Raw genomic sequence first — 19,364 nt, forward strand, 5'->3', positions numbered from 1 at the left:
TTGGGTCTGGAAAGGAAAGAACTCCTTTTCCGGAGACAAGACTTGTCTGGAGGCCAAGCATTGAGGTCTGAGGGGAAATCAGGCGTTAATTAGGACAGAGATTTTTTTCAAGTGTGACTGTTACCTCCATTCCACAGGGGTTTGTCTAGAGGCCGACTGCATGTCGGGTTGTGTCAGAGCAGGAGAGAAAGACTTAGGGTGAACGCTTCAACCTAGATATGCCTAGCAAGGAATACCCTTGGCCAGGTGGTCCTGAATGCAGAGCCAAACACAGACTCATGAAGGAAAAGTACACCCCACCCCCATCCCCATCCTCTCTCTTGTTCTCCTCCATCCTAATTACAAGAAAGCCTCCATGTAACTACAGTAAGCTGGCTTTGAACACTGCTCTTATTAATTTTCCTTTTGAACAAGGTCAGCCTCAAGTTTAGAGTTTTTAGCTTATTCTTAAAAATAATTTATGTTAAAAAATAAACTACCCTCCCCCAAATGTTACATAAATAACAATAGAGTTGGCAGATAGCAGAAATTATGAAATTTGGGAAGCTTTGCCATGGAAAACAAGCTGTCCTGATGCTGAAGCCTATGGTGGGGTGGGGGGAAACTGCTTAAGAGCAGGACCCTCGGAACCACTCCAGGTTCAAATCCAGCCCTGACCCCTTCAGGAAGTCAGTTAAGTTCTGTTTGCTTCAGCTTCTTTATCCAAGAGATGGAAGGGGGGTGGTGGTGATGGCAGCTCATACCCATGAGCTGTTGTGAGGGGTAAATGGGTGTGTGCAGTCAGAGCAGTCCTAGGCACTGGACATTCACTGAATAGCTGTTACCGTTGTTCCATGGGAAGAAAATGTGAATGGGGGGATCGATAGGCAGGAGGGAGGTATTCTGGATGCCAACATGTGGGGGTTGGGGAGGGAACTAGAAGGTAGTCATGGTTGGCCTGGAGAGGAGGTTCCTTGTATTCACAATAGGCAACAGGTGTTGCTGGAGAAGGTGGGGCAGCTAGTGGAGATGGTGGAGACACAGTAGGTGACAGACAGGTGGGGTGCTCAGAGCATGGCACCTCCAACCTCTCAGAACCAAGGCCAAGGGCTGAGTGCCTGTGACCTGCAGGACATAGGCAGTTCCAACTGTGCATGACACATGCTTCTCAAATCCACTGACCCCCTCAAGGTGAAGCCTTCCTGTTGCCACCTGCTGTGAGGGTACAGAACAGGTGGGCTATGCAGATGAGGGCTTCAACACAAGGCATTCAAATATCCTTGAGTCTCTTTCATCCTGAGCTAATGACACCATGACTGACACAAAACCAAACTGGGATTTTTATTCTTTCTCCTGAGAAGAAGCATGGGGGCGTACCCACTTCTATTAAGGAATCACTGATTTACACTGAGTTTCTTTTTCTGCCATAATTATAGCTACTGTTTATAGAATCCCTTTAAATGTGCATGGGACTTCATATTTGGTCCTTCTCTTCATCTTTTGGGGCTGCTGTAACAAAACACCACATCTTGGGTGTCTTATAAACAACAGAAACTTATTTCTCACAGTGTGGAGCCTGGAAGTCCAAGATCAAGGCACCAGCATGGTTGCATTCTGCAGAGGGCCCTCTTCCTGGGTAATAGCCATTGTCCTCTCACATTGTTCCTGTGGGAAAGGGCAAGGGAGCTCTGTGGAATCTCTTCTGTGAGAGCATTGACCCCACTCCTGAGGGCATCCTCATGATCCAATCACCTCATGACCCCATGCCCCAGCTCGTAAACTGTCATCTTTGGGGTTAGGATTTCCATGTATGAATCTGGGGACACACACATCAGACCACAGCAGTCCTCACAGATACCTTGGTAATGAGTCCTGTTATTAGGCTGTTGTCTAGATGAGACAGTCAAGGCCCCAAGTGTATAGGGAGCTGGGATGGGAACCCGTTTCTGATCAGATGTAGTTTGACTTCTGATGAGACACTGTCCTGAGATATTAGCTCCCCAAATCCAGTACTTTCCATAAACTACAGCATAGCCTCGAGAAAAATACACTTGTTTGCCAAACACTTGTTTCTGTAGAAAGGTAGAAAACATGCAGCTGTAGTGACCCCAGGTTCACTGGTTGACCTAGTGTTACCAGTGGCAATTCAGCTATTATTTCTTGAAAACCCTGTGTCTGGGGCCTTCCTTGGCAAATTTTTCATCTTTAAGTGTGGCTACTGTTTTATATTCCACTGCAGTTTTTCTTTGCTAAAGGTCATGGTCATGAAAACAAATGATTATGTATAAGAAATATCAATCTTGGTTTATGAACGTATTTATTAGCCCATTTCCTGGGTGTCTATTCTCCCAGTGGTAGTGAGTGGCAGAGTGAGCAAATTTTATCACCAGTAAATCAGATTTAGTGGCTACAGTAGGGGTCTGCGCAGAGGAAGGAGTTTGTTCCTAGAGCTGGTTCTGAGATTCATGAGCCATCTCCATGCCCCATCTGGCCCTCCAGGCAAACCCTGTATGAGGAAGGGATCCTCATGCTTTCTTCTCATTCCCTTTCTTCTCTTACTATCCCATCTTCCTGAAATGGCTTGCTGAAGAGAATATCGAACTGCAGAGAAGCAAGATGAATGTCCTTTCAAGTTCTGCATCTAGACCCTGGAGTTGGCCCCTCCTCTGTCAGCACCAGGCTTGCTGGGGAGCAGGGACTATGAAGTACTTTGTGTCTGTCACAAGCCTTACATTCACAATATTGACATTAATTGCCTGGGTTTATTTCCCTTATTGGCATAAGAAAATGAAGAGAAAAGTAGCTGTGGGTAGTTTATCAGTGGGAGTAGTCCTTCCCATTTGCTGTCAAAGGGATAGGACATCCTGCCAGTGTGACACTGATGTGATGGCCAGCCTCACCTTTTCTAGCACAGAGAGACAGAAGGCGTCTGCAGAGTGGACAGGTGCTCATGATAAGACCACAGGCCCAAGTTGTCCTACATATGCCAGAGTTCTCATCATTTCTCACTTATCTGCTGTTCTTACTGATTCAACAAATATTTATTGAGCGCCTTCTATGAACTAGGCTCAGCTCTAGGCACGGGGAAGAAGGCAATATCCCCTAAATCCTTACCCAAGTAGAGCTTGTACTTAGTGGGGCAGATGGACAATGAAGGGGGTAAGTATCTAGTTCATGAACACTAAGAGCCAGAGTAATTATAGGAAGTGAGCAAATCATGCATTCCTAATTTGTTTATTTCTTAAATACAAGACACACACACACACACACACAGCTTTTCTTACTTCCCTGGATTGGGAAATGGCTAGGAGGGAAAGATACTTTCAAATAGTAGCCATGAAAAAACAGCTTTAATTAGAATATAGATAAATAAATAAATATCAGTGTATTTCTTCCTTGGTTTCTTCTGAACTCTGTTTCCAGCTGTGTCCTGTTTTGGACTGAGTTGGGCCAGGGAGCCTTTATCCCTGCTGACAAGTGTCATGTTTACAAATACTTGAGGCCAGATTATGTCTTTAGCATTATATAAACATTACTCTCTGCTGATGTTTAACAGTGGGCTATAGAATGTCTCCTCCCATTTCCCAAGGTCAGTCAGCGTTTTGCTGGTAGTAAGCACCATGAAAACCATGCCAAATGTATGTATTTGTGCACATTATTTCCATATGTCCACATTGAAGGTTTGGCCTTGAGGAGTCTACATTGCAGATAAACTTAGATATCTTGCTCAGTACCTGACAAACAAATGTTACTTTTTCCCTTTGCACTTGAAAATATAACTAACTCACTTCAGTGAGATCATTTCTCAGAAAGCTGTATGTTGCCCTCCCTTGGAAAGACCCTGTAGGCACAAGGAAGCCAGTATTTCCTGCAGTGACATCCCAAAGCACCAGCCTCTGAGTGGCTGCTTTATCTTTTTGGTACAGAAATAGTAGCATTTTAGTTTGTGGGAGTCTTTGAGAAGTCACAAATGTCCAAGAACATGCTTTTGAACAGGTTTTGAGTACGTAGAATGATCACTCAAATGACATTGATTTTTCAATGATTTGAAGACCCAGGTTTGCTGATCATATTTTCCAATGGTACAAGTGTGGAGGAAATTAATGTGCTCTTAATTTATATTATTAAATGTAGAGTTGTTGAGGTTAAGGGTCTGGGTACCCATATTCTTCACTGAACAGACACCATGGGAATGTAGGGGTCCATTTGGTAACCTGGAGGTATATCTACAGAGAGTAAGTGGGGTCATGGATGGCTGAATAAAAGAACTGGGAGAAGAAAGGCTTCTTGGGGTGGGGGTATTGAAGAATTTGAAGGGGTGTTATTGAATGACAAATTAGATTTATTCTGGGTAGCTTTAAAGGGCTGAGCCAAGACTGATGGTTGGAATTTGAATGGCTACAAAACTTAGTCCAATTTTAGGAAGACTCTTTCTCTACTAAAATGACAAAGCAAGAAGCAGCCTGGTGAGATGGTGACCTCCAGCAGTGTGATGCTGAAACAGAGGCTGGGCCACTGTGGGCAAAAGTATGGCAACGAGATTTCTGGACCCCAGGGAGGCTGCACCATCTGACCTTCAAGGAGCCCTTTGATTTTGAGGTTTATGGCTTTGGCAGAGTGCATAGGAAGGGGAGTGTGCTTGGAGATTTACCCAGATCAAATTCTTTATTAGAAACTGCTCCTTCTGATGCAGAAGCAAGAGTATGGGACCCACTGGATGCAGCTCTGGGTCCAGCACATGTTGATACCCCTTGATCCTCCAGGGAACATGTAGGTTGCCTCAGCTTGGTCTTCAGACCATCTTCCAGGGCCATAGCTCAACTGCCCTACAACAGCCAGGTGACTCTTGCCCCTGTAGGGAAAATCCACCATTCCTTTCCTCTTTGCTGCCTTGCTCCTCCTCACCACAGACAACTTTTCCAGAAAGTTCTCCCTGCTGCTCTCAGCGACTGTAGCATGAAGTTGAGGTGATAAATGCCCTTCACACTGTCATGCATGTGTCTGCATTTCTCTAGTCAGAGCTGTGGTCCTGGAGGATACTTTCTCTCTAACCCTGTGGTGTTTGGAATGGAATTTTTAACATCTTAGGATTTAACCAAAGTAGTAAGTTGATTTTAGTGGTTTTAGAAAATATTTTAAACACAGACATCTGATGGGAAAGGTAATGCTTACTGAATGTTTGGCAGGGTCCTGGGTGGATGACGCTTGTCATTAACACTTGTGACAGTTACACAAGGTGCATGTCACCTGTTGTTTCTCAGATGATCACATGGCAGCTGAGAAAGGTAAACTGCCATGTTAATACAGCTACTATAGAAAGCTAAGCCAGGCCACTCTGTCTAGACAGTTCATACTTGTTCCTTGACTTCTGACTGCTCCCTTTGGTCTGCAGGATAAGGACCGAATTTCATCACCATATGCCTAACACACATTCAAGCCTCCATCTCCCTGAGCGCTGCTCAGAAGCTTAAATCCTTAGCTATGAAAATGGTGCCTGCACTGGACTTGAATTATTCTGCATCACTGACCATAGCTACCTCCTCAGTACTGTCACAGGCTGTCATCCTCCTTCCCTGGAGTAGTAGGAGTGCTTCTGAGCTCTGGATTCTGGGGAGTTTGGTGTTGGGGACTGTCAGGAACTGCTCTTTCCTTCATCATAAACTTAGGCAAGGGGTGGGTGAGGCACGAGTGAATGGAGCCTTTGTCCTGAAAGCTTTAAGGAGAAAAGATGAAATCCTGCAGAAGAGGCAGGCTGGTGCCAGCCTGGGCAGGAACCACTGGTTGGGGGGCAAAGTGCAGGCTGGGCTTGTGATCTTGTTCTCATTAGGTCTCCTTGTAGGATGGCTTTGGGAAGAAACAAAGGCCCCCATGAAGTCTCTGCCTGAAATGGGGAGTGTTCATTTTCATTCCTTTGGTGTTTCTAGGCGGCCTCTTGTTGAACTTGGCCTTTCTCTGGAGCCCTCTCCTTGATGAACAGAGGGGAACTAGACACACAAACTTTTAAGGAGCTTTGTGAAGCTTGGAGGGTCTGGCCTCTGGCTTCCAGAGCCTGCGGAAGTCGGTGCTGCCCCACTAGGGCCTGCTGAAGTGATGCAGAGGCTGGTGTGTGGTTCAGGTGGTTGCCCTCATTCTGTCTTTCCGTGTTAGTTCCGTGATTAAATAACAAAATCAAATTGTGTACACAAAAATGGCAAAATGACTGGCTATTTGCTAAGTCCAGGGTCAGCTGGGCCAGCTGGTGGAACAAGATGGAAGGGAGTGCCTAGTTCTCAGGGTTGCCTTTTCTCTACTTCCTGCCCCACAGTCAAGTGGGCGGTGCCTGCGTGTGCTCCCTGTTTCCAGAGTTGACTCTCATTGACTCTGATTGGGCTGGATTGGGTCACATGTCAATCCCTAAACCAATCCGTTTCTCCGGGGAGATGCTGTGCTCTGACTGGCAGGCAGAACCTCAAGATTAGCCTGGGAGTGGAGGGAAGGGTCTCATGGATAGGAGAGGTGCCAGGTGGTGGGTGTCAGGCTGCCTCTGCATATGCTCTGCCTATTTCCATCACGCCAAGCCCATTTAGTGCCTGGCCCAGAGGAAAAGGCGGTGCTGTCACTACCCCACAACCATTCCTTGGGACTACAGGGTGGTTGGTTGTCCTGCGACCTGCTTTCCCTCCCTATTTGCTGTGGCTACGCAGAACAGGAGTCTTTTGCATGAGCCTGGGCCCTCCTGGCTAGAGCCTTACTTGATGGCCTGCATTGATTCAGAAAACTGGGGCCTTACTTTCCCCACTAAAGGCCTTAGAAGATCTCTTTTGAGGATGAACATTTCCAGAAGTCTCAGGGATATGATGATTTTAGGCTTTGGACCCTGTGTTGAGAAGCCCTACTGTAAATGGACACAAGGACAGCCATTTTACCACAGTAATATGGGTGTGAATCTCTGTAACAGCCTACAAAATTGAAAACATTATTTTCTGGAAAAGATCTTGCCATGCAATAAGCACTTGAATGCCTGCTGGGTGTACAGTACTTGCTGTTTACAGAATTATTCCACCCCAAATTACTCTGTGTTTTGGCCCTTTCCTATCTCTGATGCCCTTCTCTCCCTTGTGCTGCAGGGAACTGCTGGAGACCACGTGCCGCTTGGCCAACACGCTGAAGAGACATGGAATCCGTCGAGGGGACCGTGTGGCAATCTACATGCCTGTTTCACCACTGGCTGTGGCTGCAATGCTGGCCTGTGCCAGGGTTGGAGCTGTCCACACGGTTGTCTTTGCTGGCTTCAGTGCAGAGTCCCTGGCTGGGAGGATCAATGATGGTGAGCATATGGGAAGGACCCTGGTCTTTGTTCCTTGGGGCCTGGCCATCAGGGACTTAGACAGATATTAATAAAAGTCACACAAATGACAGATACCACCAGGGACAGGGACATGGCTGAATGTGCATTTAGTTCTCAGTTCTGCGAGCTGAGATCTGAGGGCAATGAGGTGAAGAAGGGAAAGAAGATTCCAGGTGGAGGGAACAGCTAGGTACCAGCTGACTGGTTGGAGGAGCACAGCTTGTGAGGGCTTGAAGGAGGTTGGCGTGGCTGTGGTGGAGGAGGGAAAAAACATGTAGGGTGAGATAAGGCTGGAGATGTATGGGGAAGGTCTCACAGGTCAACAACTAGAAGACTTTCATCATGAGAGAGGGTGGGTGGACCACTTCTGGAGGCCTGGAGTCAGGTAGGGGCTTATGTTGCATCTTTAAGGCTTTCTGTCTACAGGTAGGTCAGAGTCTTTTGAACAGTGTGCAGAACAATAATGTCTCCCTTCTTTTTCTGGTGGGAGAGCTGAATGTATGGATGGTGACCCCATGTCTGCAAAGTCTGACCGCTGTTCTAGTAAGATCCTAGAGAGTCCCCTGAGCTGGTTCCCTAAGAAGATTGCCAAATTATGGGGGTCACTGAGAGTTCTTTGTGTCTCACTGAAGACTTGCCTTTGGGTAGTGAACAGAGCTAAAGGGCAGAATTCTCAGAACCCTGCTGACTACCTTTAGGAAGGGCTGGGAAGCCTTTCTACTTTCATTCTGTGTCTCTCCCTCCACTTTCAAGGGTTGGTGCTGTCATTCATTTCTCTTTCTCTCTTTAAACTCTGTAGCACCGACTATGTGCCAGGCACTGTTCTAAATACTTTGCAAAGGTCATCTCCTTAAATTTGACTAACTTTGTATTTGTAAATATGGTATGAGATAATACTCTATTTCTCCTTTTCTTCATTTTTTATTACTGTTATTGCCATCCTAGAGTATACAATTCAGTGGCATTGAGCACATTCATAATGTTGTGCAAACACCATCACGGTCTATTCCAGAACTTTTTCATCACCCTCAATGGACACCTCATACCCATTAATCAGGAATTCCCCATTTCCCCCTCCACCCAGCTTCTGGCAACCACTAATCTGCTTTCTGTGTCAATGATTTGCCTATTCTGGGTATTTCATATAAATGAACTCATATAACATGTGGCCTTTTGTTTATGACTTCTTTCACTACTCACAATGTTTTCAAGGTTCATCCATGTTGTAGCATGTATTATTGCTTCATTTCTTTTTTCCATAAATAAAATTTGACTGTATGGATGTACCATGTTTTGTTGATTTATTCATCTGTTGATGGACATTTGACTTGTTAACACTTCTTGGTTATTGTGAATAGAGTTGCTGTGAACATTCATGGGAACATCTGTTTTCAATTTTTTGTGTATATTCCTAGGAGTAGAATTGCTGGCCCATATGGTAAATCTATATTTAACTTATTGAGGAACTGCAAAACTGTTTTCCAAAGTTGCTGCTCTGTTGTACCTTCCCACTAACAATGTATGAAAGTTCTAATTTCTCTGAATCTTCATCAACACTTGTTATTTTACTTTAAAAAAAAATTATAGAGGCACCTGGGTGGCTCAGTTTGTCAAGCATCTGACTCTTGATCTTAGCTCAGGTCTTGATTTCAGGGTCATGAGTTCAAGCCCCACATTGGGCTCTGTCCTGGGTGTGAAGCCTACTTAAAAAAAATTATAGTCATCCTAGTGGGTATGAAGTGGTTTTTCATTGTGGGTTTGGTTTACATTCCTAATGACTAATATCACTGAGCATCTTTTCATGCATCTTGTTTGGTTTACATTCCTAATGACTAATATCACTGAGCATCTTGTCTGTTAGTATGTCTTCTTTGGAGAAATGTCTACTTAAGCCCTTTGTCCATTTTTTAATTGGCTATTTGCTTTTTGTTGTTGAGTTGTAAGAGTTCTCTGTATGTATTCTGGATGCCAGACCTTTATCAGATTTATAATTTGCAATGATTTTCTCCCATTCTGTGGGTTATGTTTTCATTCTCTCCATAGTGTCTTTTGATGCACAAAAGTTTTTAATCATGATGAAGTCTGGATCACCTATTTTTTCTTCTGTTGTGTGTTGTTTTGGTGTATTATTCAAGAATCCATTACCAGCTCCAATGTCATGAAGATTTGTTCCTATGTTTTCTTCTAAAAGTTTTATGGTCTTAGCTTTTATATTTAGGTCTTTGATCCAATTTGAGCTCATTTTTTGGGGGTATGGTGTGAGATCCAATTTCATTCTTTTGCCTCTGGGTATCCAGTGGTACCAGCACCATTTACTGAAGAGACTGTTTTTTTCCCCCTCATTGGATGGCCTTGGCACTTTGTCAAAACTAATTTGTCCTATATGTGAGGGCTTATTTCTGAGTTCTCTATTCTATTCCAATGATCTGTATATCATCCTTGATTTTCATGTGTCAAACCACCCTTGCATTCCAGGAATAAATTCCCCCTTGGTCATGATGTGTAATCCTGCTAATATGCTGCTGGATATAATTTGTTGTCATTTTGTTGAGGATTGCTGCATCAGTGTTCATAAGGGGTATTGGCTTGTAGTTGTTTTTTTTTTTTTTTTTCTTGTGATGTGTTTATCTGACTTTGGTATCAGGGTAATGCTGGCCACATAGAATTAGTTAGAAAGTGTTTCCTCCTCTGCAGTTTTTGGGAAGAGTTTGAGGAAGACTGATGTTAATTTGTCTTTAAATGTTTGGTAGAATTCACCAATAATACCATCTGGTCCTGGGCTTTTCTTTGTTGGGAGGCTACTGTTTTTGAAGGTGAGGAGACTGAGGCACAGAGAGGTTAATTGACTTGCTCAAGGTTACATTGCTAGTTAATGACAGAACTAGGATTTGAACCCAGGCATTGGGCCACCAGAGTTCATGCTTTTAGCATTATACTAGGCTGCTCTTTTTCTCTCTTGTTGACATGGTCATGGTTGTCAAGTGTTTCTGTTAAGATTCTTTTTTTTTTTAGATGTTTTATTTATTTATTTATTTATTTATTTATTTATTTATTTATTTAAGTTTTTATTTATTTTGAGAGAGAGCATGAGCAGGGGAGGGACAGAGAAAGAGGGAGATGGAATCCCAAGCAAGCTCCACACCATCAGTGTGGAGTCTAATGTGGGGCTCAAACTCATGAACCATGAGATCATGACCTGTGGTGAAACCAAAAGTTGGATGCTTAACCAACTGAGCAACCCAGGCACTCCTGTTTTTTTATTTTTTTGAAAGACAGAGAGAGGGCACAAGTGAGTGAGGGGCAGAGAGAGAGACAGACAGAGAAGGAGAAAGAGAGAAGCAGGGCTCACCTGAAGCAGGGCTTGTGCTCACCTGAAGCAGGGTTCAAGCTCACCCAATGTGGGACTTCAACTCATGAACTGTGAGATCAGGACCTGAGCTGAAGTCAGATGCTTAACTGACTGAGCCACCCAAGTGCCCTAAGATTCTTTAAAACAAGCAAAAGCAGTGGGCCCTGGAGATTCAGTAGCTGGGTGCTGGAGCAGATCCAAGAACCTCAGAAATCCTAAACAACAGGCCATGGAAGGGTAGGGGCCAGGTCATATCTGAAGCCCTCAGCAGGGGAAACTCCTGTAACTTCTTTCTGGAACTTTACCATTAAGAGGCTCTTACCCAACACCTACAGCCTCCATGTACGTCTGTTCAGGTGTCCATTTCCAGGGACAAGACTCTACTGGGACAGTTGTTTGTGTCAATGAGGGCTTTTTTTTGTTTTTGGTTTTTTTTTGGTCATTTATTGTTGTGTAACAAACTACTCCAAATCTTAGTGCTTAAAACAGTAAATTTTATTATTATATTTCATGATTCTGTGGGGGCAGGAATGCAATGGGTTTAGTGAGAATGTCTTTTTTTTTTTTTTTTTTTTTTTTTTTTTGCTCCATGTAATCTGGTATATAAACTGGTTGGTTTACATGATTGGAGCCTGCCATGCATCTCTTTCATGTGGCCTGTTTGTATGACTAACCTAGACAACCTCAGGCAGTCAGACATGTTATATGATGGCTCATGGTTCCAAGAGGAAGGAAGTGGAAACTGCCAGTTGCCCTAAAGGCAAGGTCCAGAATACACTTGGCATCATTTTTGCTATATTCCATTGGTTCAACCGGTCTGGACATTCCAAATTCAAGGGAAGGAGACCAGGACTCTACTTCTACTTGAGAAGTATTATGAGACCAGGTGAAGGAATTTGCCACTACCTTTAATCCATCAGTGTGAGGGGCAGGGTGGGAGTGTGACATGGCCACCAGGGTCTCATTATGAGTTAGGCATGGCAACCTCAGTCAGTGTGTTCTAGTCTAAAGTTTCTTTCTCCTGGCCTGGCATCCAGGCTCTGACCACTCCTCTTCCCTTTATGTTCTCTGTTGCTTTAGGCTGTGTGAGGAATAGAGAGAGAGGACAGTATGGTGGGGAGGGTAGAGGACAACAGGAGGATGATTCTGAGAGGTTGTAGGTAGGGGCAAATAATGGCCACCACAGATGTCCACACTCTAATCCCCCCAAACTTTGAAATATGTTACCTTACATAGCAAAAGGGCTTAGGAGATGGGATGGGCCCTAAAATGTGGAGATTATCCAGGTGGGCCCAATCTAATTACATAAGTCCTGGAAAGCAGAGAACTTTCTCTTGTTGGAGGCAGAGGACATGTAGCAGAAGGGGAGTTCAGAGCATAAGAAGGACTTGACCTGCCTTTGCTGGCTTTGAAAATAAAGAGAGTCACAAGCCCGGGGATGTAGGTTGCTCTAAAATCTGAAAACAATCCCTGGATGACAGCAAGGAAAATGGGGAAATGGGGACCTCAGTCCTCCAATTACATGGAGCTGAGTTCTGCCAACACCTGGAATAACCTGGAAGTAGACTTTCCTCCAGAGCCTCCAGATAAGAACTCTGCCTGCTGACACCTTGATTTTGGGCATGAGATTCCAAGAAAAGAACCCTATCAAGCTCACCTAGACTAGAGAACTGTGAACTAAATTATGAGTTTTCCAAACCACTAAGTTTGTGGTAATTGGCTATGGGAGCAATAAGAAATGAAGATAGATGCCAATACCTGCTCAAAAACCAAGGAGGTAAAATTGAAGCTTCCTAGATAAAGTGTCACGCTGATCTGGTCTGTGCCCTAATGCTATACACACACCCTGTGCCCATCACACAGCCTCGGTGGGGGGAAACCACAGAGTGAGCTGTGCTCTCCAAGCACCTCCTAGGGACTGGGCATGTGCACGCAAGTTCCTGCCCTGGAGAACTGCTTGGGCAGGAAGCCTTGGACAAGTGAGTGCCAGGAACAAGGCAGGTGCCATGGGAGGCTGCAGAGGGGCCATAACCCACATAATGTGATTCTAACACCTGAGATGGGCTGGGGCCACTACTTTCTCCTGGGGGATCCTGAGCTTTCTTTGTCTATCATCCCCTTGAGGATAGTCTCTTTCTACCTGCTGGATCTTCTCTCTTCCTGCCCCACTAGGTGTTTACCTGGACCAATTCCAGCTTCCAGGATGTAGGCCAGGGTGGTCTCTGACAGACTCTGCCCAACTGATTTAGTTGTCCCAGGGTGACCGATGGCCAAGGCCTGAGGAGCAAAGAGTGTGTAGCTGGGGGCCTCTGGTGTGCAGAGCTGGATGACACTGCCCTGGGCACTGCAAGCACTCTGTATCTATCTGACCCTGGGTGACCCAGAGAAGGACTGAGAGAATTCTTAGGTGGTCCTCAAGGTCATGTCATCTCTAGCGCCCTTGGGAGGAGGAAAGAATGAGTATGTTGCTAGAAGGCACTTTTCACACTGAAAAGCTGAAGGAGATTGGTGCCTCAGTCAGGGCTCCTGCAGAAGCAGATGCTGAGATAAGAGCTCAGGGTAGCCAGTTCATTTGGGAGGTGGTCCTGGGAAGCACTGTAGGGCAGTGGGGAGTGGAGCTGGAAGAGGAATCCACCAGACAAGCATCCATAGTGGGTGCCCGGAGCTCAGTCCCTCAGGGAGCCCTGGGAGGCAATGGAACCACATGTGTCAGGATGTGACACCACATGTGAGGGACCTGGGGTATGTATATTCCAGCTCTTGAGTCATTGGTGGAGGGCTCCTGGGTTTGTGTAATCCCCTAGTGCTTCTTCCTTTGGCTTTGGAAGAAGCCCTTGGTGCAGTGATAAAAGGTCTGGGGATGTGTGTGGGACCCTGGCAGTTAGTACTACAGCTGAGTATTTGTTCTGGGATCTTCCTTAGGGACCAGCTATATAATAGCCCACTGCAGCCTTGATCCCTCTGGGTCATCCCAGGTTGAGGCACGATGTTGGTGGTTGGGGGATCATTCCTTTGCCTGTGGTTCTGATGCCCAGTTTTTGTCTGTACCTGATACCTTGCTCAGGGCCCACCCTAGGTCAGCTGTGGAAGCTTGGGTCTTCCCTGCATTGCCCTGGGCCTGGCCAAGCCTAACCAGGTTGTTGAAGAGCAGGTGTGAATCTTGGAGCTCCTTCAGTTAAAGGCAAGGGTAGGGACTGGCAGCTCCTGGCACCCACTGGTGTGTGGCCTCTATTTTCTGGGCAGTGAAGCCTCTTGACCCTGGACAGGGCTGGGGCCACACAGGACATGTTGGGGCTTGGTCTCTGGCTGCCCAGCTTTCTTGGTCTCTGCATCTTAATGTTGCTTTGCCACTATAGTGGCTGTGGCTGAGGGCAGTGTGATGGCCTCTCACCTGGGAAAGCTCCCAGGGCAGGTGGGAGGGAATGGTGGAAGTCTCCCCTTCAGAGCTGGGAAAAGGCCTGGCATTTCTGCATTGAGCACAAAGATCACAAAGCAGGCAGACCCCCTCCCCCCACATTTTGCTGACTCTTTTACTCAAGAATGGACTTTGTGTATCACACTCTTAGGCCTGGACTGTGTGGCTGTCAGTCTGGGCTGTGAGAGTCATAGTGGGAAGGAAACTGACCAGAAATATCTGTTTGTCTCCATTAGCTAAGTGCAAGGTGGTCATTACCTTCAACCAAGGACTCCGGGGAGGACGCGTGGTGGAGCTGAAGAAGATAGTAGATGAAGCTGTGAAGCACTGCCCGACCATCCAACATGTCCTGGTGGCTCACAGGACGGACAACAAGGTCCACATGGGGCGTCTGGACATCCCACTCGAGCAGGTGGGTTTGTCTCACATTGTACAGTTTAAGGAGAGGTTAACTCCTATTGGGTTAACTGGGTCTGAGTCTTGTCGGATCATGGTTCTCAACCTGGGTCCCCCAGCAATATTCAGGGTTCCCTGATGGTATCTGATGGACTTACATCCTGGTTGGGAAGATGGAGCTCAAATACCACAAACATACTGAAACACTTAATGGAATAGAAATGATCAGATTCATCCTTTTATTTTGTGTTCTCTGCATCTGGAGTTGAACTAGGGCAGAGTAGAGCAGGTGAACTGAATCTGGTCTGCTGAGGCCTGCAGCAGCTGGGCAAGAGGTGTTCTTAGGATGGGTGAATGTGGGGCAGAGGGTAACTGCCTTGGATGGGGCTGTTTGTGTCTTCCCCCTTCTAGGAAATGGCCAAGGAGGACACTGTTTGTGCTCCAGAGAGCATGAGCAGTGAGGACATGCTCTTCCTGCTCTACACCTCGGGGAGCACCGGAACACCCAAGGGACTCGTCCACACGCAGGCGGGCTACCTGCTGTATGCCGCTGTGACGCACAGGGTACGGGCCTTGGTGGGGAAGGTTGAGAGTGCGGGGTGTCCCACCTCCTGGGCAGGGCTCTGAGCAGGGGGCCAGGAGAGGCTGAATTTAGAGCTAGAACTCCTGCTGTAACATAGTGCCTGAATGCATGAGGTGCTGATGTTTCTTCTTGTGTGCTCAGGAGTAGGGCCGTTGTGAGTTGTAGCACTGGCATAGCGAGTGGTAGGCATGGGGGCTGAGTTCTGTCCTTGTTGGGAGAGTCTGGATCGAAAATTTGAGACTCACTGCAGGTCTTTAGCCCCTTTGCACCTGTGTCTGTGCTGTCTGCCTGCTCTGTAAGAGTTGAGCCCTCCCCAGGTCTGACATGTTCACTGGCACAGCTGTGTTCTGATGCTCAGGGGCCCAGGTGCTGAGGCCATCCTGGGCCCCTCCCTCCCTAAAAAAAATGTCAAAACTCATGTTTTACAACTGAGTTGTTATAGAGATGAATATGTTACTATTACATGTTAAAATGTTCTCTTCTACTTAAAAGGTCTTTTTTTCCTTGTGATGTTAAAAGAAAGGAAAACATTTTTTTTTTATTAAAAAAAATTATTTATTTTGAGACTGGGGGGAGGAGGGGCAGAGAGAGAGGGAGAGAGAGAATCCATGCTGACAGCGCAGAGCCTAATGGGGTTCCATCTCACAAACCGTAAGATCATGACCTGAGCCAAAATCAAGAGTTGCACACTTAACCGACTGAGCCATCCAGGCGCCCCTGGGGCCACATTTTAAAAGTAAAATTAGAAAAAGATTTACTTTTGTAAGGAAACTTAAATTTAGTATATGGCAATTATATTACAGTGGGCCATCCTTTAGGGCCTATAAAGCAGATGGTATGTCATTTTTTTTATTCCAATAAGTGCATTTAAAAAATCAGTTCTGATTTGGGGGCACCTGGGTGGCTCAGTTGGTTAAGTGTTGACTCTTGATTTCAGCTCAGATCATAATCTCATGGTTTGTGGGGTTGAGCCCTGTATCTGGCTCTATGCTGAGTATGGAGCCGGCTTGGGATTTTCTCTCTCCCTCTCTCTCTGCCCCTCCCCTGCTTGCACTCACTACCTCTCAAAATAAATAAATAAACATTTAAGAAAAAAAATCGGTACTGATTTGAATATTGGTGGGTTGTGGGGGTTGTGTTTTAATGTGGCATCCCTGGTTACTTGGGGAGTAGTTGACTTTTCCCAGGTAGGATTTGGTTTCAAGATAGTGTTTATGGACCTCTCTGTTGCAAAAGGCAAAACTGCACTGCTGGTGCCAGCTGCAAAGGGAACTGAGTAGCCAGGTGACCAGCAAGCCCAGGCCCATCCAAGAAGGGCTCCGATTTTGGTCCCGCGTGGTGGCATCTCTCCTTCCTTGGCCCCCTTCCTCTGTGCTGACCACATTCCTTCCCAGGGACTGGAGAGAGCCTCATAGTGCCAGCAAAATCACTGGCCTGGTTGCAGTCAGGGCCCCATTTGCCTCAGTCACTGTGGCTAGGGGTGGGGGTGGAATGTGCTTATTGGTCAGGCTTGGTCATGTGGGAGGTGAATCTCCTGAAATGAATGGGGAGGAGCAGGTGCTAGGAGGCAGGTAGCAAGCATGCACACTGCGCATCACACAGTCTCTGAGTGGTGCTGCACCAGTCCCACTGGCGGCTACTCACACCCAGGACTAACAATGTTGAAAAACAGAAAGACAGATGTTGAGCAGACAAGTACCTGAACTCAAATCCATATTAGAACAGTTGTCTTCTGCCTGCTGGGTGACCTTGAGCATGCCACAGAACCTTTCTTGACCTCAGTGTTCTCAACTGGAAAACCCCACCCCTCTTCAGCTCTCAGTGGTGGGAGGAAGGTTGAAGGATTGACACATCATGTAAGTAAAAATACTTTGGAAAATATAGCTAATGAAACCAAATACCAAGAAAGTCACAGAGTAGATCAAATTCTTTCCACCAGTTTACAGTGAAGTTAACATTAGGGAAGCTGTAAACGTGGAGAGAGATTAGTTTTTAGTAATAATAATTACCAAAATTGTTGGAGGACCCAGTCTACATGAGCAAAAGCAGTCGGAGTATAGGCATGGGACCATCTTTTGAATTTCTCTTCAATAAGAATTTTTTTTTAAGAATTGGGAATAGAAACTTTGAGCCTTCTATAGATGAAAGTATGCACACATGTGGTTCTCTAGGGGATAAGGACAGTTGGCTCTGAAGGGTGTGAAGAGATTTTGGAGGTATACAGTAGGGTCAGGCCCTTTGGAGCATGGCTGGCCCCAGGCACTTGCTACCCTTCCCAGAACTGCAGGGAGAGAAATCTTCAGCCCCATGAAAGACTTGGCAATTTGGTCCAAGTTGTATTAAACATTCTTTCAGTCCCAAATGCTGTGGGGCTTTGGGTGTGGGCGTCCTGATGCTCTAGTGCTGTGAAACCACAGTCTTCCTTGAAATAATCCCCCCAGCCCCCTGCCTTGGGACACAGCTGCACAGGGCCCTGCCCATCTCCAGACCACTATACTGTCTGGAGACTCCTGGGGATTCTCCACATTGATCTGTGGCAGCAAGAAACTGGTCCACTCGCCCAAAGATTGATTGATTGATTGATTTTTATTTTTTAATATGAAATTTATTGTCAAATTGGTTTCCATACAACACCCAGCGCTCATCCCAACAGGTGCTCTCCTCAATACCATCACCCACCCTTCCCTCCCTCCCACCCCCCATCAACCCTCAGTTTGTTCTCAGTTTTTAAGAGTCTCTTATGTTTTGGCTCCCTCCCTCTCTAACCTCTTCTTTTTTTTTTTTTTCCTTCCCCTCTCCCATGGTCTTCTGTTAAGTTCCTCAAGATCCACATAAGAGTGAAAACATATGGTATCTGTCTTTCTCTGTCTGACTTATTTCACTTAGCATAACACTCTCCAGTTCTATCCATGTTGCTACAAAAGGCCAGATTTCATTCTTTCTCATTGCCACGTAGTATTCCATTGTGTATATAAACCACAATTTCTTTATCCATTCATCACTTGATGGACATTTAGGCCCTTTCCATAATTTGGCTATTGTTGAAAGTGCTGCTATAAACATTGGGGTACAACTGCCCTTATGCATCAGCACTCCTGTATCCTTGGGTAAATTCCTAGCAGTGCTATTGCTGCATCATAGGGTAGATCTATTTTTAATTTTTTGAGGAACCTCCACACTGTTTTCCAGAGCGGCTGCACCAGTTTGCATTCCCATCAACAGTGCAAGACGGTTCCCGTTTCTCCACATCCTCTCCAGCATCTATAGTCTCCTGATTTGTTCATTTTAGCCACTCTGACCCACTCGCCCGAAGATTTAAAAGAAATCTTTTTATTGCAAAATAGATCAGAATACAGAATAGAATCCAGAAAACCACTCAAATCCTATGTGTGGCTTACTGAATTATTATAAGGCAACCCACTTCAGTAAAGAAGTGCAATGTCACTGGGGTACTGGGTGTTGTATATAAGTGAAGAATCACTGGCTTCTCCTCCTGAAACGAATACTACACTGTATGTTAACTAACTTGAATTTAAATAAATTAATTTAAAAAAAAGGAGTGGAGAAATGTCCTGTCAGCCTCACAGAAGCCCTTCCTGGCCTGTCCAACCACAGCCCCTCCCCCATATTCTGACTTTGATAGTGTCACTGCCCGTGTTTCCCCTCTTCTAGCTTAGTCACCCAACATGCATCCCCTGATACTGTGGCTTACTGTTTTTTTTTTTTTTTAATATGTCTTTTAAGCCTTTTTAACCTGTTGGTTCTCTTCCATCTCTTCCGTTTCCTTCAACTTTGTTGTAACACCCAGAGGTTTGTCCCTCTGATCTCCGTGTTTCCTGCAAAGGGGCATTTGTATCCAGAGGTAGGTCAGGCTCAGGTTGGACCCTGTGGCAAGAATGCAGGAGGCGCATGTCTCCCTGCTCAGGCTCTCAGAAACTGATGATGCTTGAGGCATTTCTTGGTCTTTTTGGCTTTTTTTTTTGTTTTGTTTTGTTTTTTTTGCAGTTTTTGAGATTTAAAAAATTAGAGTATAACTTAATGCAGAAAGGTGCCCTTATTTTGGACATATGGCTAGATGAGCTTCGACCTGTGGATACACACTTGGCCACCACCTGCCTCAGGACTTGGGGCGTCTCCAGCTCCCAGAGGCGCTGACATGCCACTGGCAAGCAGCCCCCCAGCAGGGCTAGTACTAGCATGACCTCCAGTATACAGATCAGCTTTGCTGGGTTGGGGCTCATACAGTGTACACCTGGGGTCTGGCTTCTTTCACTGTCATCTGTGAGAATCCGCATGTTGTGTGTGGCAGTAACTC

At 45.8% G+C, this 19,364-nt stretch overlaps 1 protein-coding gene across 2 annotated transcripts in view; it reads left to right on the forward strand.

Annotated features, from left to right (window-relative positions):
• Positions 1-19,364, forward strand: part of ACSS1 (acyl-CoA synthetase short chain family member 1) — a 61,749-nt gene that overhangs the window by 22,621 nt on the left and 19,764 nt on the right. For both annotated transcript variants that reach the window (XM_060610585.3, XM_060610568.3), the window contains exons 3-5: positions 7,086-7,285; positions 14,307-14,482; positions 14,878-15,030. In XM_060610585.3, the coding sequence (XP_060466568.1) occupies positions 7,086-7,285; positions 14,307-14,482; positions 14,878-15,030 (529 nt within the window). The remainder of the gene's footprint in view (positions 1-7,085; positions 7,286-14,306; positions 14,483-14,877; positions 15,031-19,364) is intronic.

Source organism: Panthera onca, chromosome A3, assembly GCF_046562875.1.
Source record: "Panthera onca isolate mPanOnc1 chromosome A3, mPanOnc1 haplotype 2, whole genome shotgun sequence".
Taxonomy (NCBI): domain Eukaryota; kingdom Metazoa; phylum Chordata; class Mammalia; order Carnivora; family Felidae; genus Panthera; species Panthera onca.